Here is a 24,362-nt window from a genome sequence, read left to right on the forward strand (position 1 = left end):
TTGCTTTTTGTGTATTGCTGGCTCACTGTTTTCATTGTTTAACTTCACCTCTGGTATCCTAAAGGACTTGGAAGCTGAGTCGATTCAAATTTATTTCCCCATGTTGTATCCCTTTAGAATTTCTGAGAAATAATCTGGACTTTATAGGTACTGTAAAGGCCAAATGTTAATCTTGTACAGAATTCTGCTTCAAACATCTCTACATCAAGGGTAGGTAAAGTGTAGCCCATAAGGCACATTTGAGAGCCATATTGATGAAGTGGTCTGGGAATTGGATTATGACTCTGGAGACTGGGGTGCAAATTCCTCTGGAATCCCACTGGGTGACTCTCAGTAATTCACATTCTAAACCTCAGAGGAAGGGTATTTATTTATTTATACTTTACTTTACTTTATTTCTCCCAAAAGGGACTTGAAGCAGCAAACCTCCTCTGAACAAATATTGCCAAGAAAACCCCCATGGTAGGGTCACATTAGGATCATCATAAGTTGGAAACGATTTGAAGGCACAAAACAATAACTGAGGCACATATTACCCCAGGGCCATTTTGTGGCTCCCAGTTCTCCCCGCCCCAAGCATCTTTGGGGAAGGTTTTTAAAAAATACAGAATGCACATGAATATGACCTATAAGATGCAGAGACATTTCATCACATTTTTGTCCATCCTGTGCTGTTTTAGAGCCAGGAGAAATATTTCTTATCCAGCAAAAAGTGCTCCAGAAATGGAATTTGATGTCATTTCTTGTTGTTGGAGAGACATAAAATACATTAAAGAGTTTGAAAAACATGAAAAATTTCCACCATGTCCTCTGTGGCTTTGGGGCATCTAGGAGCATAGTTACTGTGGGTATAGAACGGCAGCTTTTCAGGTCCCCTTCAGGTTCAGTCTGGTCCCTAACCCTTGATAGTTGCCCAAGGAATCAGAACATCAGGAATGAATAACCTTTACGTTAACTATTTAATACTTTTCAAAGGTTGCTCTCTAAAGCTCTGTTCTTCTGGGGAAAGCTTCAATAGGAAATGGAGACTTGCTACCCCTCTATTCTGCTCTGGTTAGATCACACCTGGAATATTGTGTCCAATTCTGGGCACCATAATTCAAGAGAGATATTGACAAGCTGGAATGTGTCCAGAGGAGGGCGACTAAAATAATCAAGGGTCTGGAGAACAAGCCCTGTGAGGAGCGGCTTAATGAGCTGGGCATGTTTAGCCTGAAGAAGAGAAGGCTGAGAGGAGATATGATAGCCATGTATAAATATGTGAGAGGAAGTCACAGGGAGGAGGGAGCAAGCTTGTTTTCTGCTTCCTTGGAGACTAGGACGCGGAACAATGGCTTCAAACTACAAGAGAGGAGATTCCATCTGAACATGAGGAAGAACTTCCTGACTGTGAGAGCCGTTCAGCAGTGGAACTCTCTGCCCCGGAATGTAGTGGCTCCTTCTTTGGAAGCTTTTAAACAGGGGCTGGATGGCCATCTGACAGGGGCGATCTGAGTGCAATATTCCTGCTTCTTGGCAGGGGGTTGAACTGGATGGCCTATGAGGTCTCTTCCAACTCTTTGATTCTATGATTCTATGATTCTATGAGACATGGGTTGCTTCTTTCAAACATCACTTTTAACCATTATTCTGGAGCCTCCTGGCAATTAATGGACTTGGTACTAAGAGTCCTAATTGTTATATTCCCGCTGAAGTTTAGGAGAATGAATGATGCATTCGTTTTGCATTCCTAATGAATTGATTACTATATATCTCAGGACTTACTTTTGTGGATCTGAAAAAGAAGTATTTTCTTTTATTAGCCAGTTAAAGTCAGCAAAGACCCCTGAGGTTGACTACATTCTTCCTGAGCATACTTTATCAAATCAGCACTGGTTGTGAGGAGGCCCCGGTGGCGCAATGGGTTTTGCCCTTGTGCTGGCAGGACTTAAGATGACAGGTGGGAGGTTCAAATCCAGGGAGAGCACTGATGAGGTCTTTCTGTCAGCTCCAGTTCCCCATGTGGGGACATGAGAGAAGCCCCCCACAAGGATGGCAAAACATCAGAACATCCAGGCGTCCCCTGGGAAACGGCCTTGCAGTCGGCCAATTCTCTCACAGCAGAAGTGACTTGCAGTTTCTCAAGTCATTCCTGACACACACACACAATGCTTTTTTTATAATGACTAACTGTACAGGGGCAATTTTATTCAGCTAAATGGCTCTGGAACCTATATATCCATTAGTCTATAGACTGCTTTGGTGGGGCTCTAAAATAACCTAGCTCCAACTGAATGATTTTCTGATCTCATGGGCTTTACCCTGAGATGTATGAGTAGTCTTAAAAACATTTTGCCTTAGACCACCATATGGTGCTTTACCACATGGGTAAGAAATACTCAGGGCCCATAGGTAGCAAGGTCTTGGTTGGCGATCTGAAAGTACTGGCTTGGGATTGATATTTACTTCCTGTATCTTTGGCTTGCTACAATACCTATCTGATGAAAATATGTACCTACAAAAGTCAGACTGTCTTTTGACTATTTGTGTGCATTTTCACATACTCTGTCTCCATCACAATAAAGCAAATATTATGGAATGTTTCATTTGAGGAACTCTGTGCCTTTTATCTATTCAGCCTTTCCCTCAGGAATCTCTGGCAGAATTTATTTGCGCTTGAGTAGCCTGTATAAAACATGCCATTTAGCCTTTGCCTTTTCACCTTCCTAACATTTACATAGTAGTTAGGTTTGTACTAGCTCTCTTCTGGAGAGATCTATGTGAAATATCCAGGAGGTAAAAGTGGGCAATGATCTTTAGTTGTAACTTGTATGTGGGAATTGTCCAGTTGTTTTTTCTGCCTTAACTGATCAATCTGCTCAGCTCTATTGAACGTCTTGCCTGATACAAATCCAGTGATGTTATTTTTTTTTCATCAGAAGCTTATTTATTTTAGGATAAATCAGTGATGATGGTGGAGGGCTGTTGTGGTGCTGTATTAATGTAGTTTAACATCTCATTTCTACATATGACTGTTGTAAGATGTACAATGTAATTATGGAATCTCATACAAGCAGATCACACACATACAGAGTCCTATCATTTCTCAGCTTCTTAGTACTGAAAGGTATGTCACCTTTCACTATTCTGGGTGGATAGTGCTTGGATCTGGGAAGTAAGGGCCCTTCTACACTGCTATTTAAAATCCAGGTTATCTGCTTTGAACTAGATTATGTGGCAGTGTAGACTCATATATTCCAGTTCAAAGCAGATACTGTGGATTATCTGCTTTGATAATTTGGATTATTTGGCAGTGTAGAAGGTACCAGAGAGAATATATATTGATGATATTTTCCAGAAATAAATACAGCCTGAGTTAATGAATGTCCTGTGGACTCTTTCTCCTAAACTTGCCTGCAGAAATGGAGGAAGAATGCTGTGATTTTAGCCAATGTGTTACATTACTTCCACTGAAATCCTAAACATGTTTTTCTGAAATTTAATGGATCCTACTCCCTTGTTTTTGGGACTGTAGACTTATTTATACACACAAGCAGTGGAAGATAAGATCCTGTCTTGGAACAAGATCAGTACTTTAAACTAGTACTTGGTACATTTCAATTTATTTTATTTGATAACATTGTTTTAGGTCCTTTGCATATCATTTATTAATGAAAAAGGCTTGCCCAGTGCAACAATTGTACAACAGGATCCTTAGGAAGACTTTCCATGAAAGTATGTTCCAGTTGTTGGGTTTTAAAGAACTGTGTTTATTTTTATTATAACCAGAGCTAGAATATAATGCCTTTACAATAATAGTATTGACTGTAAAATTTTACTTTTGGGATAAATAAAAGCATAATGTCAGTCATTTCATAAATAATGTAACATCTGATAAGTGGTCATTACTTTTTAAAACTTGTAAAGAGGAACAGTTCCGTGTTATCCTTTCTCTTACTATAGTGCCTTTTTCGGGGTGAAATTCTGAGATATTTTTTAAAAATAGATATTTATTTCTGTTTTAGATGGTTCTTCTCTCCCAGGAAACAAAAAGCAAGCTCATTTTCATTATTTCATTTCATTTCCATGCTGCCCTTTTCCTGGAGTTTAACTGGAAAAGCTCTGGCTGCATTAGGCAAACACAACTATCTAATTGAATCTAGTATTACACTTAATTGTATTTTCCAATCTTGCACATGCATTGAACAAACTATTCTGAGGTATCTAACATTCTTCTAAATGCTATTTCAAAATGCTATGTTTCTATTGGTATCTGCTTTGGTTTTGAATTTTTGATTAAAGAATAAAATCAGCCTTCCAACTGCATGTGATTATGCCACCTCCCACACTGTACAAGTGTGTGTTTATGGAAAGTGTCAAGACGATATTTAGGGTAGTGTGGAATGGTCTTCATCATTATGATAGTTAAAGATCCCACTGGGGGTTGATACCTACCTACCTCTAGTAACAGTAGAGGAGACAGGTGGTATTGGGTTGAGAAAAATGCAGCTGTAGCCTCAAGCAGATACTCAGGTCATGCAGCTGTTCATGGTTTCTGACACTATGATTTAGTTACAATCAAATAATGGTTATTATGCCAATATTTCTTTCCTTGTGTATGAATATAGTTGGAGTTTTCTTTACGAAAACATAATAATTCACAAGGCATTACAATGTACAGTTTCTCAGACAGAATTTATATCTTGCTGTAAGGAAATCCATGTGAAATGGAAATAGTTTCACTTTATCAGCCAATCAAAACCTAAAATGTTTTTACAATTCGTCTTACAACTCTTAAACTGGGATTAAGTCTGAATGTAAAAAATTACCTACCTGGTGAATATTATACCAGTTCTTATTATTAGAATATATACAGACCAATGTCAAGTGTTAACATTCTTGTGGTAACTGATTCTAAGCAGTTAGTAACTTTAAATGTCTACATCCATGAAAAAATGTACCTTCTATGTTGTATATTGATATGCGATAGAAAACCACTTTTTCTGCATGCTGAGAAAGATATCATAGTCTCATAACACATCCACATTACATCATTAAAAGTTATAAGTTTTATTCATATAAGTTTGTTTACATGACGTTCTGCTACACAATAGAGTTTTTGCAATAGAGGCAGCTTCTGAATCTTCTTCAAGGCAGCTCCAAGTAAAGTATAATTCAATAGTCACATGAACTAGTGGATCCAGACTAGCCTATCAAAGAAAATGCCATTACTTGTGAACTAACTCAAGCTGGTACCATGTACTCCAAGCCATGGAGTCTGCCTAGGCACAGTATTTCCTTGTTCTTTCAGGGAGAGTGCAACCCTATTCATGTATATACAGTTCTTATTAGGGCTGTTTGATCGATTTAAAAAATGTTTCAAAAGTCATTACAAAATTAGTGTTTATTTAGTGTTTGTTTCTAAAGTATTTTTAGGTATTGTTAGTAAAAATTTCATTACTGTACCGAGAGTAATGACATTTCATTACTTTTTCTTTTCTAGTAATTCTGCAAGTGGGTAAACTTCAGGGGCTCCTTTCTCCCTTATTTTTACAGCTATGGGGTGAAACTTGCTACAGTGGTAGAACACATTTTCCAGTGTTAGCCCATCAAATTTCAGAAGATCTCACTTATCCACAAATTTTGGAGGAATTTTCAATTTTTTTATGAACAACAGTTCAAAAAAAAAATCTATGAGACCTATCACCTTGAATTTTATATACAGTGACGCAGGATAATGGGATCATTTCCTCCTAGCTTTCAAATATTCATACATCTACTCATTTTAGGGATTTTAAAAAAAGTTTTGACAAAAAAGGGCTTTTTTTAAAGCCACAACAGCTATCTTATTGAATGTCTCTCATATTAACCAACAGAACTTCCATGTAGGGATTTCTTCCCAGCGTGGGAATTCTAATCCTGGAAGTCTCTCAACTGGGGGTTTAGAATACTCTAAGCAGTTTCCCTGATTACGATTCAGGTTGAGTTGTGTGGGGAACTCAGGTGTCTTGCCCAAGTTAGCTGAGGAGTATGTCTGGAAGGGCCACTGTCTCAGCTTATCCAACATAAAGTTCAAACTCACTTTCAGTTGGATGCAGTTCATGAAGAAAGTTTAAATAGGTAACAATTAATAAAAAGTTGCCCATAGTTATCCTAACACAATTGTCATGTCTCATTATTTCATTGTGGGTGGGCAAGTGAAGGACAATAAGAGATCCCAAGTAATACCACACTGATACCACACTGATCAAAGAACAGGCCTATCTTACTGCTGCTCAGCATCTCCTGTATTTATTTATTTATTTCCAGCATTTCTATCCCATCCTTCTCAACCCCTGGAGGGGGACTCAGGACAGCTTACACTCGGCAACAATTTGATGCTGCAACATACAAACAAATACAACAATATAACAACAATTTAAAAGAATAGATAGAACATTAATTAAAACAACTAAAACATTATTGTCAGCCATATAACCATTCAAGTCCAATTCTACATCCAAGGTGCTGTTATGCCTGCTGTCCAAAAGCCTGGTCCCAGAACCATGATTTCAAATTCTTCCTGAAAGACAGGAGGGATAAAGCCGACCTTATCTTGCTGGGAAGCGAGTTCCACAAGTGGGGAGCCATCACAGAGAAGGCCCTGTCTCTCATCCCCACCAAACACATTTGTGAAGCTGGTAGGACTGAGAGCAGATTCTCCCCGGATGATAAACTGTGAGGCGGGCTGGAATCATACCTAGAGCCTTATGTAGTGATGTTGGGTCCCATCTACACAGTCATATAAAATACAGATTATCTGCTTTGAACTGGATTATATGGCAGTGTAGATTCAGCCTTAATATCTTTGCCTACACAATAAGCCTTTGTGTCTTTGCCTACACAATCAGGTGTGAATTGTGACATATAAATCTTCAGTTATATTCTTCAGTTATGCTGATTTTATAATTATATGGAACATTTAAAACTGTGTGCTAGCTACACTGCAATGTTTTGCCCATTCATCCTTGAAGTAAACTTATCATGAACCACCATATTTATATCTATTCTACAAATGAGGAACTGAGTCTGAGAATAATTCCTAGAATCATAATTTGGCAATTACAGTCTTTGCTTAGCCTGGCTGAAGGCTAGTAATTAACACCATTTATACTTTTTGCTTCTGTTTCATCAAACTACAAATTCTGACATAACATTTAAGTCTTTCCCCCCTTAGGCTACTATCCTCCATTTACCATGGTTGAGACTAAGTCACAGTCATTTCAATTTGGCTTAAGCTTAATTATGTTCAAGGAGGACGATATAGCCTTGTTTTCTGAATATAATTATGTGCTCTATATATTCAGGAGAATATCGTGCATTTACACCATGAGAAGCAGGATATTCTGTTTAACAGGTTTTTATCCTCAGTTTTAAAGTTCTTGGAGTCTTCTGAGTGTTAAAATGTTTTACAGTGTTTGGACATGCCTGACATGTTTCCCACAAGGACATTATCTATGAAATTTCCTACTGGCTGTGTTTGGGGATCTTTGGTAGAAACCAGGGAGGAAAAGCTGTCTAGCAGTGAGTCACTATACCTCCATCTGCGTCTCACCTTTTCCTCAAATATGGAATGAAATCTAGTATCCGGAAGCCTCTGTTACAATTATTGGTCCAATACTCTTCATAGGACTTTTTCCAAAGTTGATTGACATAGGTCCCAGGGAGAAGGCATATCTCAATATCTTATCAAAGCTAAATAGATCTGAAAATAATGGCAGTGCTGGTTATGGAAAAAATCAGTGGATTTAGTATTAATGCAGTTAATGCTTCATGAATAAGTCATCAATTGATAATATTAGTGTTAATGACATTTTAAGTGATTTTGCCCCAAAAAACAAACATTCTTTTAAACTGTGCATATACTTTTCATCAAAAAGAAATATCCCAATTTATAAGTGGAAGTGAGATGTCTCCTTTAAGATAGTCCTGGTCTTTTTGTACAAAGCTGTATTAAAAATAACAGTGCTTCACCTTTTCCCAACTAGCTTTTGGTAGGAATTATTTCTTTACTGTTAATATCAAAGATGCTACTGAAACCTTGGATTGCTTTTTGTGTTTTGTGGTGTCAGTTATAGTTTCAGAAAGGTTATGGTCAGTTGTTTTTTTAAAAAAGGAAATTTTTCTTCATGATTATCTTAGCTACAATTATGATTGCTGGAAATACAAATAAATACATCAGCTCCTCTTTTACTATCCTTTCTCCTCTGCTCCTGTTGAGTTCATATTCAAAATGCCAACAAAAAGGGCCTCTCCGGAGGATCGAAGGGATTGTGTGGATTCGTAGATGGAAATACGGTCACGCAGATAGTAGCCTCGTGATAAAATCCAAACATCATACCAAAATTGGTATAAGAAAAAAGGGGTGTAGCATAGTATTGCATGGTATCTTTACTGAAATCATGTTATTTGAAATCATATTACTTTCCTACATATTATATTATTTTAGCTATACATCTATAACCATGAAGTGCTCTGTAATGAATTAAAAATAAAATAAATCATGTAATATGATAGTGCTTTTTGAATGTGTTGACTGATGGTCTGGAAACACCTACTGTCTCTCTGCTGCCTCACAAAAATAAATGGGATGGGCATCCAAAACTGCTACACATCATATTTAAGAAGTTATATTGTGGAATAAAACCCAGCAAGTGTAATGGGAGTCTCCTCCCCCCCCCCCCCCAGTTCACCCTCTCTCTCCACAATTGCCCTGGTGGATGAAAGAATAGATATGTATATGATTCTAGGCATGCCTTTTCCAAAGATCAACATTTGTACACACTTTAGTCACCTTTTATATGTAGTGCTATTGACATTAACCAGAGAGGCCAGTTTGACAGCGCTGTACTTTAACACCAGCTAAATACTTGCTCTGCACTCCTTGCATGGTTTATCTAAAGTGCCTTAGAGAGAAGGAAGATGGGGGTGGAAATCGTGTGCCTAATTGTTTTCCATCAAAGAGAATTCTTTTCCAAGCAGACTATACTGTAAAGTAACAGAGTTACTTCGAAGGTTGAAATTGTCACAAGTTTTGAAAGCATAATATAAAAATGAATATCTTTCCCTAATTTTGAAGTGAATTTCCCCAGTAGAGTTGCACTGAAAGAGAAAATGGAGAACAGGTTGATGAGGTTGGGTCATTCATACTTCTGAAATATCCTGGGAAATTGTGGTATGGCAGCAGTTATTTCTCCCAAGCCCTCTCCAGGTCTGATGAATTGAGAACTCAATATGCAAGATACTGATTTACAAGTGGTTTGGCATCAACCAACTAGAACTTTTTGCCCGGCTGCTCCATAGAGTTTTGCAGCTAGATCTTGAGCTAATAAAGCCTGGAGGTTGACCCTAGGGCACCATGTCTTTGAGCCTTAGGACAATGTCCTCTGCCTAGAGACGTAATGGAAGTGAGTCTGAGAAATCCGATTTACCCATTCTAGCTAAGCAGGGAAATTCTGGACCATTCGTAGAACCAGCTTCATGGAGTTTAGAAGTATATAAAATGAGATAAACAGAAATGGAGGAAAACATTTTCCTCTTGGCATAACCTTTTTTAACACTTATGTGAAATGCTTTCATCAGCTTTTTTAAAAAATATTGAGCTAGAACAAAAAAAATACTACTTCTTGTTTATGCTAGGTTTTATACAAAGAGACTACTTAGAATCATAGAGTTGGAAGGGACCACAAGAGATATCTCATGAGACATAGACTGTGGATCTATCAAAGCTTGCGGCAGATAAACCAATTAGACTTAATCACAGCATTTTCCCTCCTTTTTGCTAGAGTAGTCTAAGCCTTCTACCTCTGAAAACTTAGATTATTTTTTGCAATTAGTAAATTAAATTTATTTTGGAGATATGTTGATCTTCAGAACTAAGAGATCCAACATGAACATTGGTAATCTGTGAATTTAAACCAGAATTGTCTCTGGCTGTGGAATTAATGTGGGAAGCATACTGAGTACAAAATGAAACCTTCGGCTTCAGAAGTATTTAAAAACATATTTTTATAATTAAAGAAATAAGGTTTTACACAAATATGTAGCTACTGTAATATACATTGGTTAAGGTCCATTTTTACTACAAGTATTTGCTATGAGCAGATAATCTATAGTGCTTTGGTTTTGGCTGCCAGAGTGTAAACCAGTGGCGGCTGGACTTCAGTACTGCAAAAGTGATGTATACTATAATATTTTATTATATACACATTCCAAGCAGGAAAGTTAAAAATAATGTTTTTTTCACAATGAGATATAACCTCAGAAGACACTCTTGAATTATGAGGTTATATCTCCAGGGAAATATCAGTGTTTCCTGCCTTTACAGTATATGAAGAGATCTAATCCTAGTAGTATCAGGACATGAACCACAGACACACCTTGAAAAGCAACAGAGATGGCACAGTGAAACCCACAGTAGTCATGCAATGGGTGCTGGCAGAGCACCTGACTGAAAGGTCAGGTGTTCAAATCCGGAGAACGGGGTGAGTTCATGTCTGTCAGCTTCAGCTTCTCATGCAGGAACGTGAGAGAAGCATTCCACAGGATGATAACACATCTGGGCATCTTGCACATGGCTAATTCTCTCACACCAGAAGCAACTTGCAGTTTCTCAAGTCGCTCCTCACACACACACACACACAAACCACTGCTGTGGAAGCCCACTGTATTGGAACTCAGGAACTGCCATATTCATCCACATCCTATAAGGTTCCCTATAGATAGGTATTCATAGTCTTGTTGAAATGCAAAATAAACCCAGATTGTACATGTTTTTACAGGCAGAAAAATGTTATTTATTTGTTTATTTATTTATACCCCATTTTATCTCCCCCTGAAAAGGATTCTGTATAGACCAATGCAGCAAAGGATGGACAGAATTTCCTATCATAGTGTCAATTTATCTCTTCTATATATAGGTTTTTTGTAAGGCCTCATACATAGATATGTTTTCCAAGCAGGAAGTTCCAGTTCCATCTAGGCAAATATACAGGTGTGTCATTTGAAGTACTCTACTTTCTATTTCAGTCAGATAGGCTATTTATCTAAAAAAAAAAAGTTCACAAATACAAGGAAGGACAGTAGCATTCGTACCAGACAAACGTCCCCTGTTATAATCTTCTAAAGGTAATGGATAATTAGCAAATGTGGGGAAATCAAAGCAAAACTTAATTCTTCATTTCAGATTAACAGTGACCACTTTATTAATTTATACCTTTCAGCTAGAAGAACTAAGGAATGCACTGGATAAGACCAGACAAGAACTGGATGCCACCAAAGCACGCCTTGCCTCAACCCAACAGTCTTTGGGTGAAAAAGAAGCACATCTGGCCAATTTAAGAATAGAACGGAGAAAACAGTTAGAAGAGATCCTGGAGATGAAGTAAGTACATTTATATCTTAAGATTTTGATAAGGCTGAAGGGGACATGGATTGCCATTTTATTCTTCATTTTTATTGGATGATTTCTTGAATATGGACTGCTAATTTTTTATACTCTTTCTCTTTGCGGGGGCCCAAAGCTGCGTGGAGTGAAGCTCTGCAATGTAACGTTCTTGTACTCTGCATGGGGTCACGTTTAGTAATTGTTCGGAAACTTCAACTAGAACAAATGGCTTTAAATGAGAATGCTGCCTGTGGCCAGTTACAGAGAAGATAGTTATCAGTTCATTTTTGGACACAATGCAAAGTGCTAGTCCTCAAAAGTCCCAATTAGCATAGGTCCAGACTGTCTGTTATCTTCTTATTTTGAACCTGCTAGAATCTTAAAGTTCTTAAGGGAAGGACTTTCCCATGGTTCTGCCATCGTCATGGACTTGTCTGATGGAACCACAGGATGGGACCTAATCAGTGTCTGTAGGAATTGAGACAGATCTCCTCTCTGTTCTCTTTCTGTGGCATTCAGCTGGATTTTTAAATATTAATTGATGGCAAGGAGACTTGTATGGGAGGTTTTGGCTGTATTTTGTACTTTATTCCTGTATATCTAAACTGTTGTAAACCACTCTGAGTCGCCTAAGGGCTGAGAAGAGCGGTATACAAATAAAGTACATAAATAAGTAAATAAAGTAAATTCTGCTTTTTTAATTTTTAAAAATTAATTGTGTTTTATTGTGTCACTTGTTTAATCATTAATTAAATCTTGTTTGTTGCCTTTGTAAGCTGCGTTAGATATTGTGCTGTTGGCATATAAATAAAATTTAATGGATTATAATATAAATTGTGTGTAGTTAGAACCTCTTTTCAGACTTTTCTTGGCAATATGAGAGGAAGGAAAAAGGAAACAGGTCATAAAATCCTCTCAAGTTATGGATCTTCCGTCTCTGGAAGATCCAGTTGACTGTCTCCCTGCTGTCTTTCCCCTGGTTGGGAAAAACCTTTTTATTTTGGGAAGATTTTAGTGTGTTGTGACCGACAAGGCTTTTCATCGGAAGTATTGGTTTGGTATTTTTATTTTATTATGTCTTAATCATCTTTTAGTGCTCTATTCTTCTCTTTTTTGTTTAATAATAATAACTTTATTTTTATACCTCACCTCCATCTCCCCGAAGGACTTGGGGCAGCTTACAGAGAGACAAGTCCAAGGATTACAAATAAAACAGACACAGTAAAAACAATAAATAACAATAAATAATAAAAACCATTACAATCAATTAACATAATAAAAACAATACCCTGGCTGGCCAATTTGAAACTGGGTCCAGACTCTGAGTAAGTGCAGTGATTCCTTGGGAGAGCCAAGGGAAAATGCAATAGTACAAGAAAGGGACCAACTAAAGTGCCGGAGCTTAGATAAAGTCAGGGTAATTCTCAAGTGAACTGCCTAGTCAAAGGCACAACAGAACAACCAAGTTTTTAATTCCTTGTGGAAAATGGAGAAAGCAGGGGCTTGTCTGATCTCCCTAGGAAGAGAGTTCCAGAGCCGAGGGCCCACCACAGAGAAGGCCCAGCAACCGCGCTTGAGACAGTGATGGGAGTGAGAGAAGAGCTTAAGTAATTTTATTAACCATTTTAAAGTAAAAGAATTTCATACTGAGGGAATGGGGATGAGGGAAAAGGGGGAAAGGAATAATATGAGAATAATACAGTTGTTATAAATTGGTTAACCCTTTACAAATATCTAATGTGTTGCAAAGAGTGAACAAAAAAGTGGAGTTTGTTGGGATGACGGGGTTTCTTATACAAAGTTATCTTTGTTACAACTAAATCTTCATCTCTATTTCAGTAACATACAAAAGATATTGGAGAGTCTATATAGCATCTATAACAAATTTAATTTTAAATCTAATACTCGTATCTTCTTGTTCGTTCTTATATTCCTTCTTATATTGTCATATATTCCTCTTATTTTCTCTTATTGAAAATTGATCTTGATTGTTTCTGCTTAGAATTGATTCTTCTTATTTCTTTTAAACATTTTCTCATATTAATCATTATCTAAAACGAAAATTCTACAGATTTCATTTAAACAATTAGTAGATTAGTATTATACTGTATAAAGAGAAAATTACTGTATATCATAATATCCTTATCATACTTCCTCTCTTTTTGCATCACACAAAACTTATGTAGTATAACCAATCCATTTTTGTGTAATCCATCCCAACCTTATTAGGCAATACTGACTTTTTAGTTCTATCTTAAGCTTTTGAATTTGAAACAGAGTTTGAAAAAATGATTTCAAGAATGAAATCATTATGGAAAAATTGTGTCATGGTGTTGTAATTTGAGTGTCAGGCTAGGATTCTGGGAGACCATTAGGATTAGGCTAGGATCCACGTTTGGCCATAGAAACCCACTGAGGTATAATGGGCAAGTCACGCTCTCCCAGGGCATCTGTGCATTGACCACTTAAGTGGCTGTACAAATGGATCTAAACAGCACACAAGGCTGATCTGAGTTAACCTAGAGTAAAGGCCTTTCCCTAGGTTAACCTAGGTTGGGGGGAAGCCTGAATCCTATCCCAGGATTTAGACTTTCCCCTGACTTAGGAGCTGTCAGGACAGTTGTGCCAGTTTCTAACTGGAACCTGCCACAACTCTCCTGAGTGTCACCTTGCATGCCTTGGCATTGTATGACATGAGGGACACTCTCCTGGTGGCATATTGGGACTGTGGACTGCCATGACATGGGGAATGGAGGAAATATCTAGGGTGACTGACATGTAGTGCTGAACCATATTTAGTGCATCTGGGCAGTAAAGACTCCCTCCCACCTCTGAGGCATCTGAGGGAATCGCTGTGTGGATTCCATGTGGACCCATGTAGAAGGGTCCTCAGACCATGGCAAACCCGCTCTGAACAAACTTTGTTGACAAACCCCTGTGATAATTAAGCATGCTTTATTTCTTTTCTTTGCTAAGTATACTTTCCACAGTTGTGAAGTTTGGTTTGTTATAGCCTAGGCTTCTGTTAGAATAGCATCTTGCCTATCCCTTGAAGTCATTTCCCTAATTACTAGAATCTCAGTGTAGTTTGGATTGGTTTAATAATCTTCACTTCCATTTCCTGTAGAATCTACTGAACTTCATTATGCCAGTTTCCCCAGAGTTTCTTCATACTTTGAGCTACTGATAAAAATTGAAGTGAGGCAGCTGGAAGCAATGCCTGGGCATCGATTTCAGGAAATCCTGAGCTTTGTCTAATGATGTGAAGAGGAGTAGGAATTCAGCACGGTACCCCCAAGTATGACCCAATTGCCATAAGGCACTGCTTTAATGTTTTGTTAATGGGCACATATGTGTACCCTCTCTCTACATCCTCCTTTCTAACATAGTCTGATGCACAGACTTTCTTTCAAATCATTAACACAAATCATCTCAGTTGGGGTAGTAACAGCAGTAGAAAAGAATAGATGGTGAAAATTATTTTCATTTTTTAAAAACTCTCTTGCATAGGGACTCGATAATGCACCAGTTAAAATTATTATGGTTATGATATACCAGTTACTAAATATTTGAATACATCAAATATTTTCAAAATGTCAGTAGTTTTAGGAATAGGGTAGGTTATCTCCTGTTTTGATATTTGTAATTTATAAGTATTTTTTTAAATGAATAGCCTGTTGTTGTATAATTACCTAATTTTAACTAAAAACTACAGCAGCTCCCAATATAATGCTCGTGATAGAAGAGAGCAGTGTTCTTACTGAATTCAATATGTGCATAGTAAATATAGTCAAAAACAAGAGAAGAAATGATAAAGCACATACTATTTTGTCACTAAAATTCAAATATGTTCTGTGGCACTGATAAGTGGGTTGTTATACTGTCAATACATTACAGGGCTAATTTGATTGGCTATATTTTAATATTTTGGAAAATTAATTTAATTACTGAAGGTAAACATTTTAGATATTTACCATTTAATTATTTAAATAGTGCTGACAGAATAAATTGTGTGACTTTTGGCTTTTGTAACTCTTGGCTAGTAGCCAAATCTACATGAATTGTATATTTAAGAGCTTTCATGATGATTTCCTATGCTTATATTATGTTAACATTTTGTCATCTACCCTCCTCTGGCTCACATTGCCAAGATGTACCTTAATTTATGATGTATAATCAGTGGACTACTTCAGGTTTTTTAAATGAATTCTTCTTAAGAATACAGCTTTATTTTAGGCTTAGAATGAAAAAGAATGATAATTTAATTCAGGAATGACTAGTTGTCATTTCTTATATGTTTGAAAGGAGAGATATTTTGTATGCATTCATCAATAGAGAAGGTCAAGGGAGAGTTCTATGTTTTTTGGATTTTGAACACAATCTGAAAGAAAAGGACAAATTGTACATTGTATAGATATGTCATGTTGATGACTGGTGTCTCAAAGAGTGTCACTTGCTCAAGGTGGCGCAGTGGGTTAAATCCCTGTGCCGGCAGGACTGAAGACAGACAGGTTGCAGGTTCGAATCTGGGGAGAGGCGGATGAACTCCCCCTGTCAGCTAATAATTAATAATAATAATAATAATAATAATTTTTTAAATCTCACTTTATGTCTCCCGAAGGGGACTCAAAGCAGCTTAACATAAAAGCATTAATACACAATTTAAAATATAGAGATATACAAACATTAAAACAGAAGTAAATATAAACAGCATTAAAATTCTCAGTAAAAACCATCCAAAAATATCCAAATAACCACAGCACCCTCTGAATTGATCTTAAAAACCTTCTTCTTTGAAAGCCTATCTGAATAAATAGGTTTTAGCCTGCTGTTGGAAGGAAATCAGGGAGGGGGCCATCCTGGCTTCCCTGGGCAGAGAGATCCAGAGTTGAGGGGCAGCTACCTAGAAGGGAGGCCCGCTCTCTCGTTCCCACCAACTGAGCTTGAGGTGGAGGTGGAACCGAGAGAAGGCCCTCTCCTGAAGATCTTTGTGCCCAGGCAGGTTCATACAAGGGGTCGGTTAAATAGCCTGGACCTGAACCATCTAGGGCTTTAAAGGTCCACCAGCACTTCTGAAATGCCTCTTTTGCTAAGCAATAACTGTACCTGCAATTCCAAATAGTAATGGAAACATTGAATTGGTACAAAATCCCTAACACACCCACAAACTCTGGAATGTTCCAAAATTACACAAATTTTGAATGAAAACAGATTATGAGATTTGCACTTTTGACATTAAAATGATGCTTTTGGTAAATGGAAAAAAACCTAGCATGATTTAAATCCTTAACTAAAATATCCTTAAGTCAATGACAAATATTCAATATGATAAAAAGACAGTTAGACCAGAGTGTATTGTATAGTTTTGACAGTGAACACATTAAATCAAGTCATTTGAACGGTACTTATTCTCTCTGTGATTGAACAGTGTCATAAAAGCTCAAATCTATCATTTTTACTGTATTGTCTTAAATGTGCATTGTAATTTTCCTCTGGGATTTTTTTTTGGAATTAGAAATTTGAATGTGCTAAGTGTTCCTGCTCAACATTTTAGGGGAATGCGGATGATGTGCCCTTCTAATCCCTAGAAAGTCACTAGTAGTTCAAGGATGGACTTTGTTTTGGTAAAATGATGTGTGGTTTTCTTTGCACTCATCCGGCAGTATGGGTATAGTATCTAAATGCCCCCCAAAACCATGTGAATGGGGCTGATTGTAGTGGCTTTTCACAGGGAATTGAAAACTCCAGAAGTGGAGGATATGCAGTTCTTTGGAAAGAAGTGGAAGATAGGCAATTCATTGGCCTCAACTATGTGGCTACTGATCCTAAGCCATCTCAGTGGAAAACTGAGAGGGCTTGGGATTTAAAGGTTTCTAGGCTAATGTATAGAGGGTTGGGCATTGGTGGGACTGCCAAAATATCCCCTGCTCCAATTAGCCTTTACCAATTACTATTTCAGGACAGAATGGAGTCTTTGAATCAAATTAATAGTGTGGCTACAGATGGGAGCAAGCTAATGCTCCCTGGTAAGAAGGTCATTCGGTATGCTAGAGGTTGTAATAGTAATGTTTTGTGAAGTGGAATGTTTGAAGGCATTGATTGTATGTGTGTCTGTATATAATTTATCACATGGGAATGATAACTCGGTCAGTTGACAAATTAATTGTGAAAAAGATTGCACCAATATTTATGACACAGGAGTTATTTTTCTTCTCATTATAGTTATATTTTCATGTATTTTGTATTATATTCAGCAAATAGGGAGCATATTTATTGTCTCAACAAAATATATCCTTTGAAAAGTAGAACACTTGGTTGGTGTTTTACAGCCCATGGTGTGCTTTCATTTAATTGTAGAATTCATGCTGAGAGCATAGAGAGTCATATCCTAAATTAAATACAAACAAAACAGCAGGATGTTGATACAACTGTGACTTCCACAGGAAGTAGTTAGGATGGTAATGTGGCCTTCTTGGAATATGGGTGAAAATTTTACTATGACTTTTGTTTCTGCCCTTTAAACAGCAAATTTTGATTAGCTTTTTTGACACTGACTTCATAGTGCCACAAAAAAATAGAAGAATCCAAATGAAGTTTTTTTTTAAAAAAAAGTAAATTAAGATTTTTGTTTTTAAAAACACTGAAATAAGGCAACAAACTCTTTTTAGAATAGTGTAGGTAAAGCATTTATTTAGATATATTCTATAGTAATTGAAAATATGTCTTTAATTATTGAAAAAAATATGCCAGCATAGTGCAAATTTAACATTATTGTAAAATTAAAATGGTTACACTATTTTTTGTGAAGCAGAATTAGGTTTTAATTTTCATTACATAAGTAAAGCAAGAAAAAACAAGATCAGAATATATACTAACAAACACTTCATATTTCAGTTTAGTGGCTGACCGCGAGCAAGTGTACTAAAATAAGTTTGGGCTACTTGTACAAAACTCTTGCAGGTAGATAAAAATATTTTACCTCCAGCCAAATATTCCTGTCTGCACATGGGTATCATTTCGGTGTTGTTATGTAGACTGCAAAATTCTGGAAATTACAAAGAATGGAGTATAGAACACCCCACCCTCCTCTCAAATTGGGACTCATAGTGGCTTACAAATCACAATGATTTGTACATTTCTAGGTTTCATAAAGTTGAGCTGGTATCTAAATTTGAAGGAATACCTCTGCTTATTTCAACCCAGTTGTCTCAAACTAAGGAATACTGCTTTATCCTCTTGACACTCCCTCCAGGCAGAGGATTGGACTGGATGGCTCTTGTGATCTCCTCTAACTCTATGATTCTATGATTTCTCAGTCAAAAAGAAATCTAAAGAAAAAGAAGCAACCCATTTGCAGACAAATCACTTGGTGTCCTCTGCCAAGATTATCACAATTCCTGGAGCAGCATAAGGAGAGAGTATCTGTCTGGAAAAGGTATAACACATTGCTCATAGATCATTTAGTGTTTCTTCCTGAATCCCAACCTCTGATGAATTCCAAACAGCATGTCAATCCTGACCACAATATATGCTGATATATATGGGGCTGATGAACAGTACACCTGTTCTACTGGTCATTGACATCCCCTTCCATCTCATTCCACCCATATCACCACCTATACAGGTCGGCTTAGGGTCACCAAAGATCTGATCTTGCAGGTTAGTAAATGAATGGGAGACAACCAACAAATACTAGATTATATAGGCTATTATTCAGAGGAAAGAACTGGCAAATTAACCTCTGAAAACTTTATGAAATTTGTATGAGTGCAGACATGCGTGTGTGTTCAAGTTGCCTGTGGATCCATGGCATCACCATGAATTTAACTGGGTTTTCTTAGGCAAGGACTCCTTAGGGGTGGTTTTGCCAGTTCCTTCCCCTGAAATATAACCTATAGCAGTCTCCAATCCAAGTACTTACTAAGATGGATTCTGCTTAGCTTTCAAGAGCAGATAGAATCTGATGTCTTTAGCGTACTGGATTCACCGTATGTCAGGGCACTAGGTTCACAGTTGTCAACAGGCAACTTAAAGGCATTTGCACATACCTAAGAAAGAGTAGCTTATGTCGTTCAATCTCATTACCTGCGTATGAATTTTTAAAGGAAACTAAATTTCTACAAGTTTCATGAGGAAAAATATATAGTAATTACAATTCTATTAAAAATAAAAACAAATGTTTTAAAATTGTTTTTCATTGTGTTAGCTGTGTACACACACACACACACAAACGAGGAAATGGAAGTATTCTGCCAAGACTGATCTCAGTGAAAATTGTCCTTTATTTAGGCTCATTGGAAACATGCTTTCTCTAAGTTTTATTAACTGAAGAAATAGTAATGATCAAAATGATGAAATAGGATGATATTTATACTGAAGTGGAGCCAGGAAGGGAGTGTGTGGGGCCCCTTGGCTGATATGATAGTCAGGAATAGGAATGGTTCAAAAGACAGCAGCCACAGTGAGGGAGTGGCCGACTGGAAAGGAAAGCTAAGCTTCTGTTTTTAGGAATATCTTTCTCCCCCTGACCCTCGCCCCCATTTTTGAGGCTGACTGAATTACACTCTTGTCTACGGAAACCCTCTTAGTTTAATTCCCATAGGGCTCAGTGACACCTAGGGCAGCCCTGATCAACTGCAGGCTCCTACATTGCTAACCCCAGCCAACAAACTGATTATGATTTTAGCAGATGTTACAAAATAGAATAGGCCAGTCTTTCCCCTTTCTAAAATAGTAAATGCTTCATGTTTAAGGCTTACAGCATTACAGTTTTATAACAGAATGGAGCTCTCTCCTGTGGGATATTACTGGATATGTTACACACTGAGATTTATAAGACAGAATAGCCAAACAAGTGAAAAAGACTGATTTCATCTGAGTGAAATTAAATTGTCACCTTGTGACTTCTTCTTGTTGGTTTTTGGCAAACCACTTGGCTATGATACTAGAAATATCAATGCAGAAATTATCCAAGGGCTTAAAGTATCCTATCTAGATATTTGTTTTCTTTTTTTGTAAGTTCACTGTAGTCCTAGAATTTGATTCTGAATTAATACAGGACATCTGCAGAACCTTGTACTCCTTTTAACCTAAAGGGACAGCACTCTTTTCCTTCTGTCTCTGGAAGTGCTCAAAATCCCCATGCAGTTCTCTTCTTTTCATAGTAGCATCATAGCCTGTTATTCAGTCACCATAGTGTAAATAGTGTTGCCAATCCAGCTGGAGGATAACCAGGTTGGGGGTGGGAAGGATGACACAACAATCCCGGGATGACTTGAGATAATTGTGGTTATGTTGCTCCATTGGTTTTAATTTAATGTAGTCATAACAATATCATGTAGTGAAACTCTGCAATTTTTGAAACAGATATCTTCCAGCTTTATTTTAGATTGAACAAATGTCAGCGATACACTAAACTTTTTATTTTTCTGTAACATCTAAATCATGACATCAGTGTCCTGATGTAATTATGAGCTGAACAACAGTGAATGAACTGGCTGAATCCTGATAAGGCAGATATTCTGGAGGTTGGTTGTTCCTAAGCCTGGGAATGGCATGTTCACTTGTCTGGATGGGGTTATACTCTAAAAGAACAGGTGTGTGGTTTTGGTTTGTTTTTATTATTGAGGTCCCAGATGTTTTAGTGCTTTGGGTGCTGAATTTTGGAGACCAGGATTTTAATCCCTTCACAGTTATGAAAACTCACTAGTTAATCTTGGGCGAGTGCTATTCTTTCAGTCTCAAAAGATGGTAATAACAAATGTCCTCACAATAAAACTTGCAAGGAAATTCATGTGATAGGGTCACCTTGAGTCAGAGCCAACTTGGTTCAAGTTACATAACAGCTATAGACAATGAAATTAGACTGACTTGATTCAAAACTAATATAAAATGGTAAATTCTGAAGATGTACTGGAAAAGGGTATTCACTCTATGCAAGGTCACAATAAAGATTCCTTCAAATTATAAACTGTAGGGTGATGGGACAGATTGTGAAATTATTTTGCCTCATGAACTGCCTTTTACTAGGCACTCAGTGCTCGGCTGCAACCCCGGGCAGTCACGGGCGCTTTGGGCCTGCAGGCCACACACACACTCTCTTAAAGAGAGTATTTTTCCAAGTAGTGTGTGTTGAAAAGTACCGGGGGGGGGGGGGGGGGGCTTGCTACCCATTTAAAAAGATGATGGAGCCTGAAGAAGAGCCAAGGGCTGCAAAATAGTATCAGTAAATCACAGACTGCATTTTGCATATTCAGATTCAGAGACAGGGGTTTATCCCACCAACCCTGACAACTCAAATGAATGATGGAGAGAACCTGATGATCAGTGAAATGGTGAGACCCTCTAGCCCTAAAACTGAGGGAAAGGGGAGCATGAGAAGTCTGCCCATTGCTACCAATGGGAAAAAAACCAGGTGACCAAATGGTTACCATTCCCTCTTTCCTTTCATTTCACTGATATTTCCATACCAGAGGGGATGTACAGTTTCGGGCCATCCAAATGGACAGTATGAAATGGAAACACAAAACAAACAGATGACACAAATACTGGGCCCTTGGCTACTAAATAACACCAAGGCAGGGACAGAACCATGAGGCACCCTACTAATTTCTTCTCTCCAGGAAGAACAACTGTTGGTGAGTTCTCTTTCTCAGTTAATTACAAATCTATCTTATTAAACCACTGTCCATATCACGAGGTTCCTAGTCAAAAGCCACAACAAAATCAAGACATATTGCATCCACAGTGCTCGCTGATCCACCAAGTTTTAATCCTACCAGAAAAAGAGATAAGCTTAGTTTGACATGACATGTTCTTGAGGAAGTCATTCTGGCTCTTATTAATAACAACATTCCAAATGCACACAGATTATTCAATATCATGTTTTTGAGCCTTTCCTCTTACCACCATTGAGTTGAATGACTAGTAGTTGCCCATGTCCTCTTTTTAATACATTTTGAAGATGGGAACAGCATTTTCCCTCTTTCAATTTCCTGGGATTACTCCTGTTTTCCAAGAATTTCCAAAGATAATTGAAAGTGGCTCTGAGGTTGCATCTGAAAGTTCCTTTTTCTCAGACCTCAGATTCATCCATTCAAGAAGACTTACATTTATTTAGAGTAGTTAATATTCCTTTATTACTTCTTTACTTGTTCTGGGCTGAAGCTCCAGAACTACTTCTTGTCCTGGGTGTCAGAAGTCATTGTTGAACCCTCTGAATTTTTATACAGTAAAACATGGACAGCACAGTGATGGCTTGGGCGTATCTTGGGTTTTTGCCTAATTTACATGAGCCACTTCACACTCATTTGACTATCCCATTAAAAAAAATCCTTAAAAGAAGAAAACTAGCACACCAGGGACAAAGTGGCCAAATCATCTCAGTATCTCGTGTGCTGGGTGATACTGATGGGTGGGTATGAATATTATTTTATGCGAAGGGCTTATTTATATCCATTGGCAATATAAAATATCACAATCCTTTTTAGCCTCACTCTATTATATTTGTAGATCAAGTTGCATGGCAGTCACAGATCTCGCCAGTCCAGCAATATTAATCAAGCTTATCAATCTGGCTAGTGAACCAAGAATGAAGCAGTTTCCTGAAAACTTTAGAAATATTATTTGTTTTTATGGCAGCACAACTATTCTGTAAATTGTATTCTGGATTCTGCCATAGTAAAATGTGTTTAGGAACCAAGAGAATGATACATCTCATCTGTTTGAAACTTTCCTCTCTGGTATCAATACAGTTGACCCTCTACATTTGTGGGTTTCACATTTTGACTATTCACAAATTGGCAAGGCTCCCTGGAAGTTGGAAGTGGGAGGGCAATGATCATCCCTTAGCCACCTCCCAGAGTAGGAAAATGTGGGGAATTTTCCGAAAGTACTATTTATTATTTATTTATTTCGGTTGCTTCTACCCCGCCCTTCTCACCCCGGGGGGGACTCAGGGCAGCTTACAAAAGCAAGGCACAATTCGATGCCCGCACCATATTTTGCTACAACCATCATGTGATCAATATGTGATGGTGATGATGAATCTCCCTCTTGGCACCATCTCCCAAGGATAGGAGGATCTTGAGAATATTCCAAAGATACTCCCACTCACAGGAGATCACTGTTGGGGAAAGTGATAAAGTCTTTCTATGTCGCTATCTCCTGGGGATGGTGGCATTTTCTTAATGTTCTAAAGATATCTCTACCCACAACAAATGGCTACTGAGGGGGCCATGGATCCCTCCCACATTGCCAACTCCCAAAGATGGTGGCACTTTTGGAATATTGTAAAGGTTCCCCCACTCATGGGGGATGACTATTGGGAGGTGATAGATTTCCACCCACTCTGCCATCTCCTTAGCATAACAACATCTTCAGTACGTTCCAAAGATACCCCCATCTATGGGTGATGACTGCCAAGGGTAATAGATTCCCCTCTGCCATCTACTGTGGATGGCAGCATCATTGGAATGTTCTGATGATGTTTCATCTATTGAGGAGTGAATGTGGGGGGGGGGGAGAGGCAGGGATCCCCCTCCCCCCCCCCCCCCGCAAAATACATAATGCCATCTGAGGATGGTGGCATCTTCAGATCATTTCAAAGGCTCCTCAGAAAGTAGCGGTGTGGGAGGGATCCATGGCCCCCAGCAGTCCTCTTCTGTGATTGGGAGCATCATTGGAATGTTTTCTAGCCCCCCCCCTTTTTTTTCAAGAAGTAGCAATATGGAGGAGTATTCATGTGGAGGCTAAGACTCTAACCCCCTCAAATGTGAAGGGCTGACTGTGGAAGGATTCAGAACTGGTTTGATACATTCAAACTGGATGAATTCATATTTTAGATTCTGTTGTTTTGTGCTTCATCTCCATTACTTGAAAATGTTTGTTGTAGCTTTCATTCACATGAGAATTCAGATTTGCCACTGAAGATGGGAAGTTCTCATTCATTGTTGTGGTT

General features: G+C 37.9%; 1 protein-coding gene across 18 annotated transcripts in view; it reads left to right on the forward strand.

The window, feature by feature from the left end:
- Positions 1 to 24,362, forward strand: part of ERC2 (ELKS/RAB6-interacting/CAST family member 2) — a 691,106-nt gene that overhangs the window by 378,525 nt on the left and 288,219 nt on the right. For 17 of the 18 annotated variants that reach the window (XM_067463537.1, XM_067463536.1, XM_067463539.1 and 14 more), the window contains one exon: positions 11,241 to 11,401. The exons of the other annotated variant lie outside the window; for it this stretch is intronic. In XM_067463537.1, the coding sequence (XP_067319638.1) occupies positions 11,241 to 11,401 (161 nt within the window). The remainder of the gene's footprint in view (positions 1 to 11,240; positions 11,402 to 24,362) is intronic. 18 annotated transcript variants of the gene reach the window in all.

Source organism: Anolis sagrei, chromosome 2 (genome assembly GCF_037176765.1).
Source record: "Anolis sagrei isolate rAnoSag1 chromosome 2, rAnoSag1.mat, whole genome shotgun sequence".
NCBI lineage: Eukaryota > Metazoa > Chordata > Lepidosauria > Squamata > Dactyloidae > Anolis > Anolis sagrei.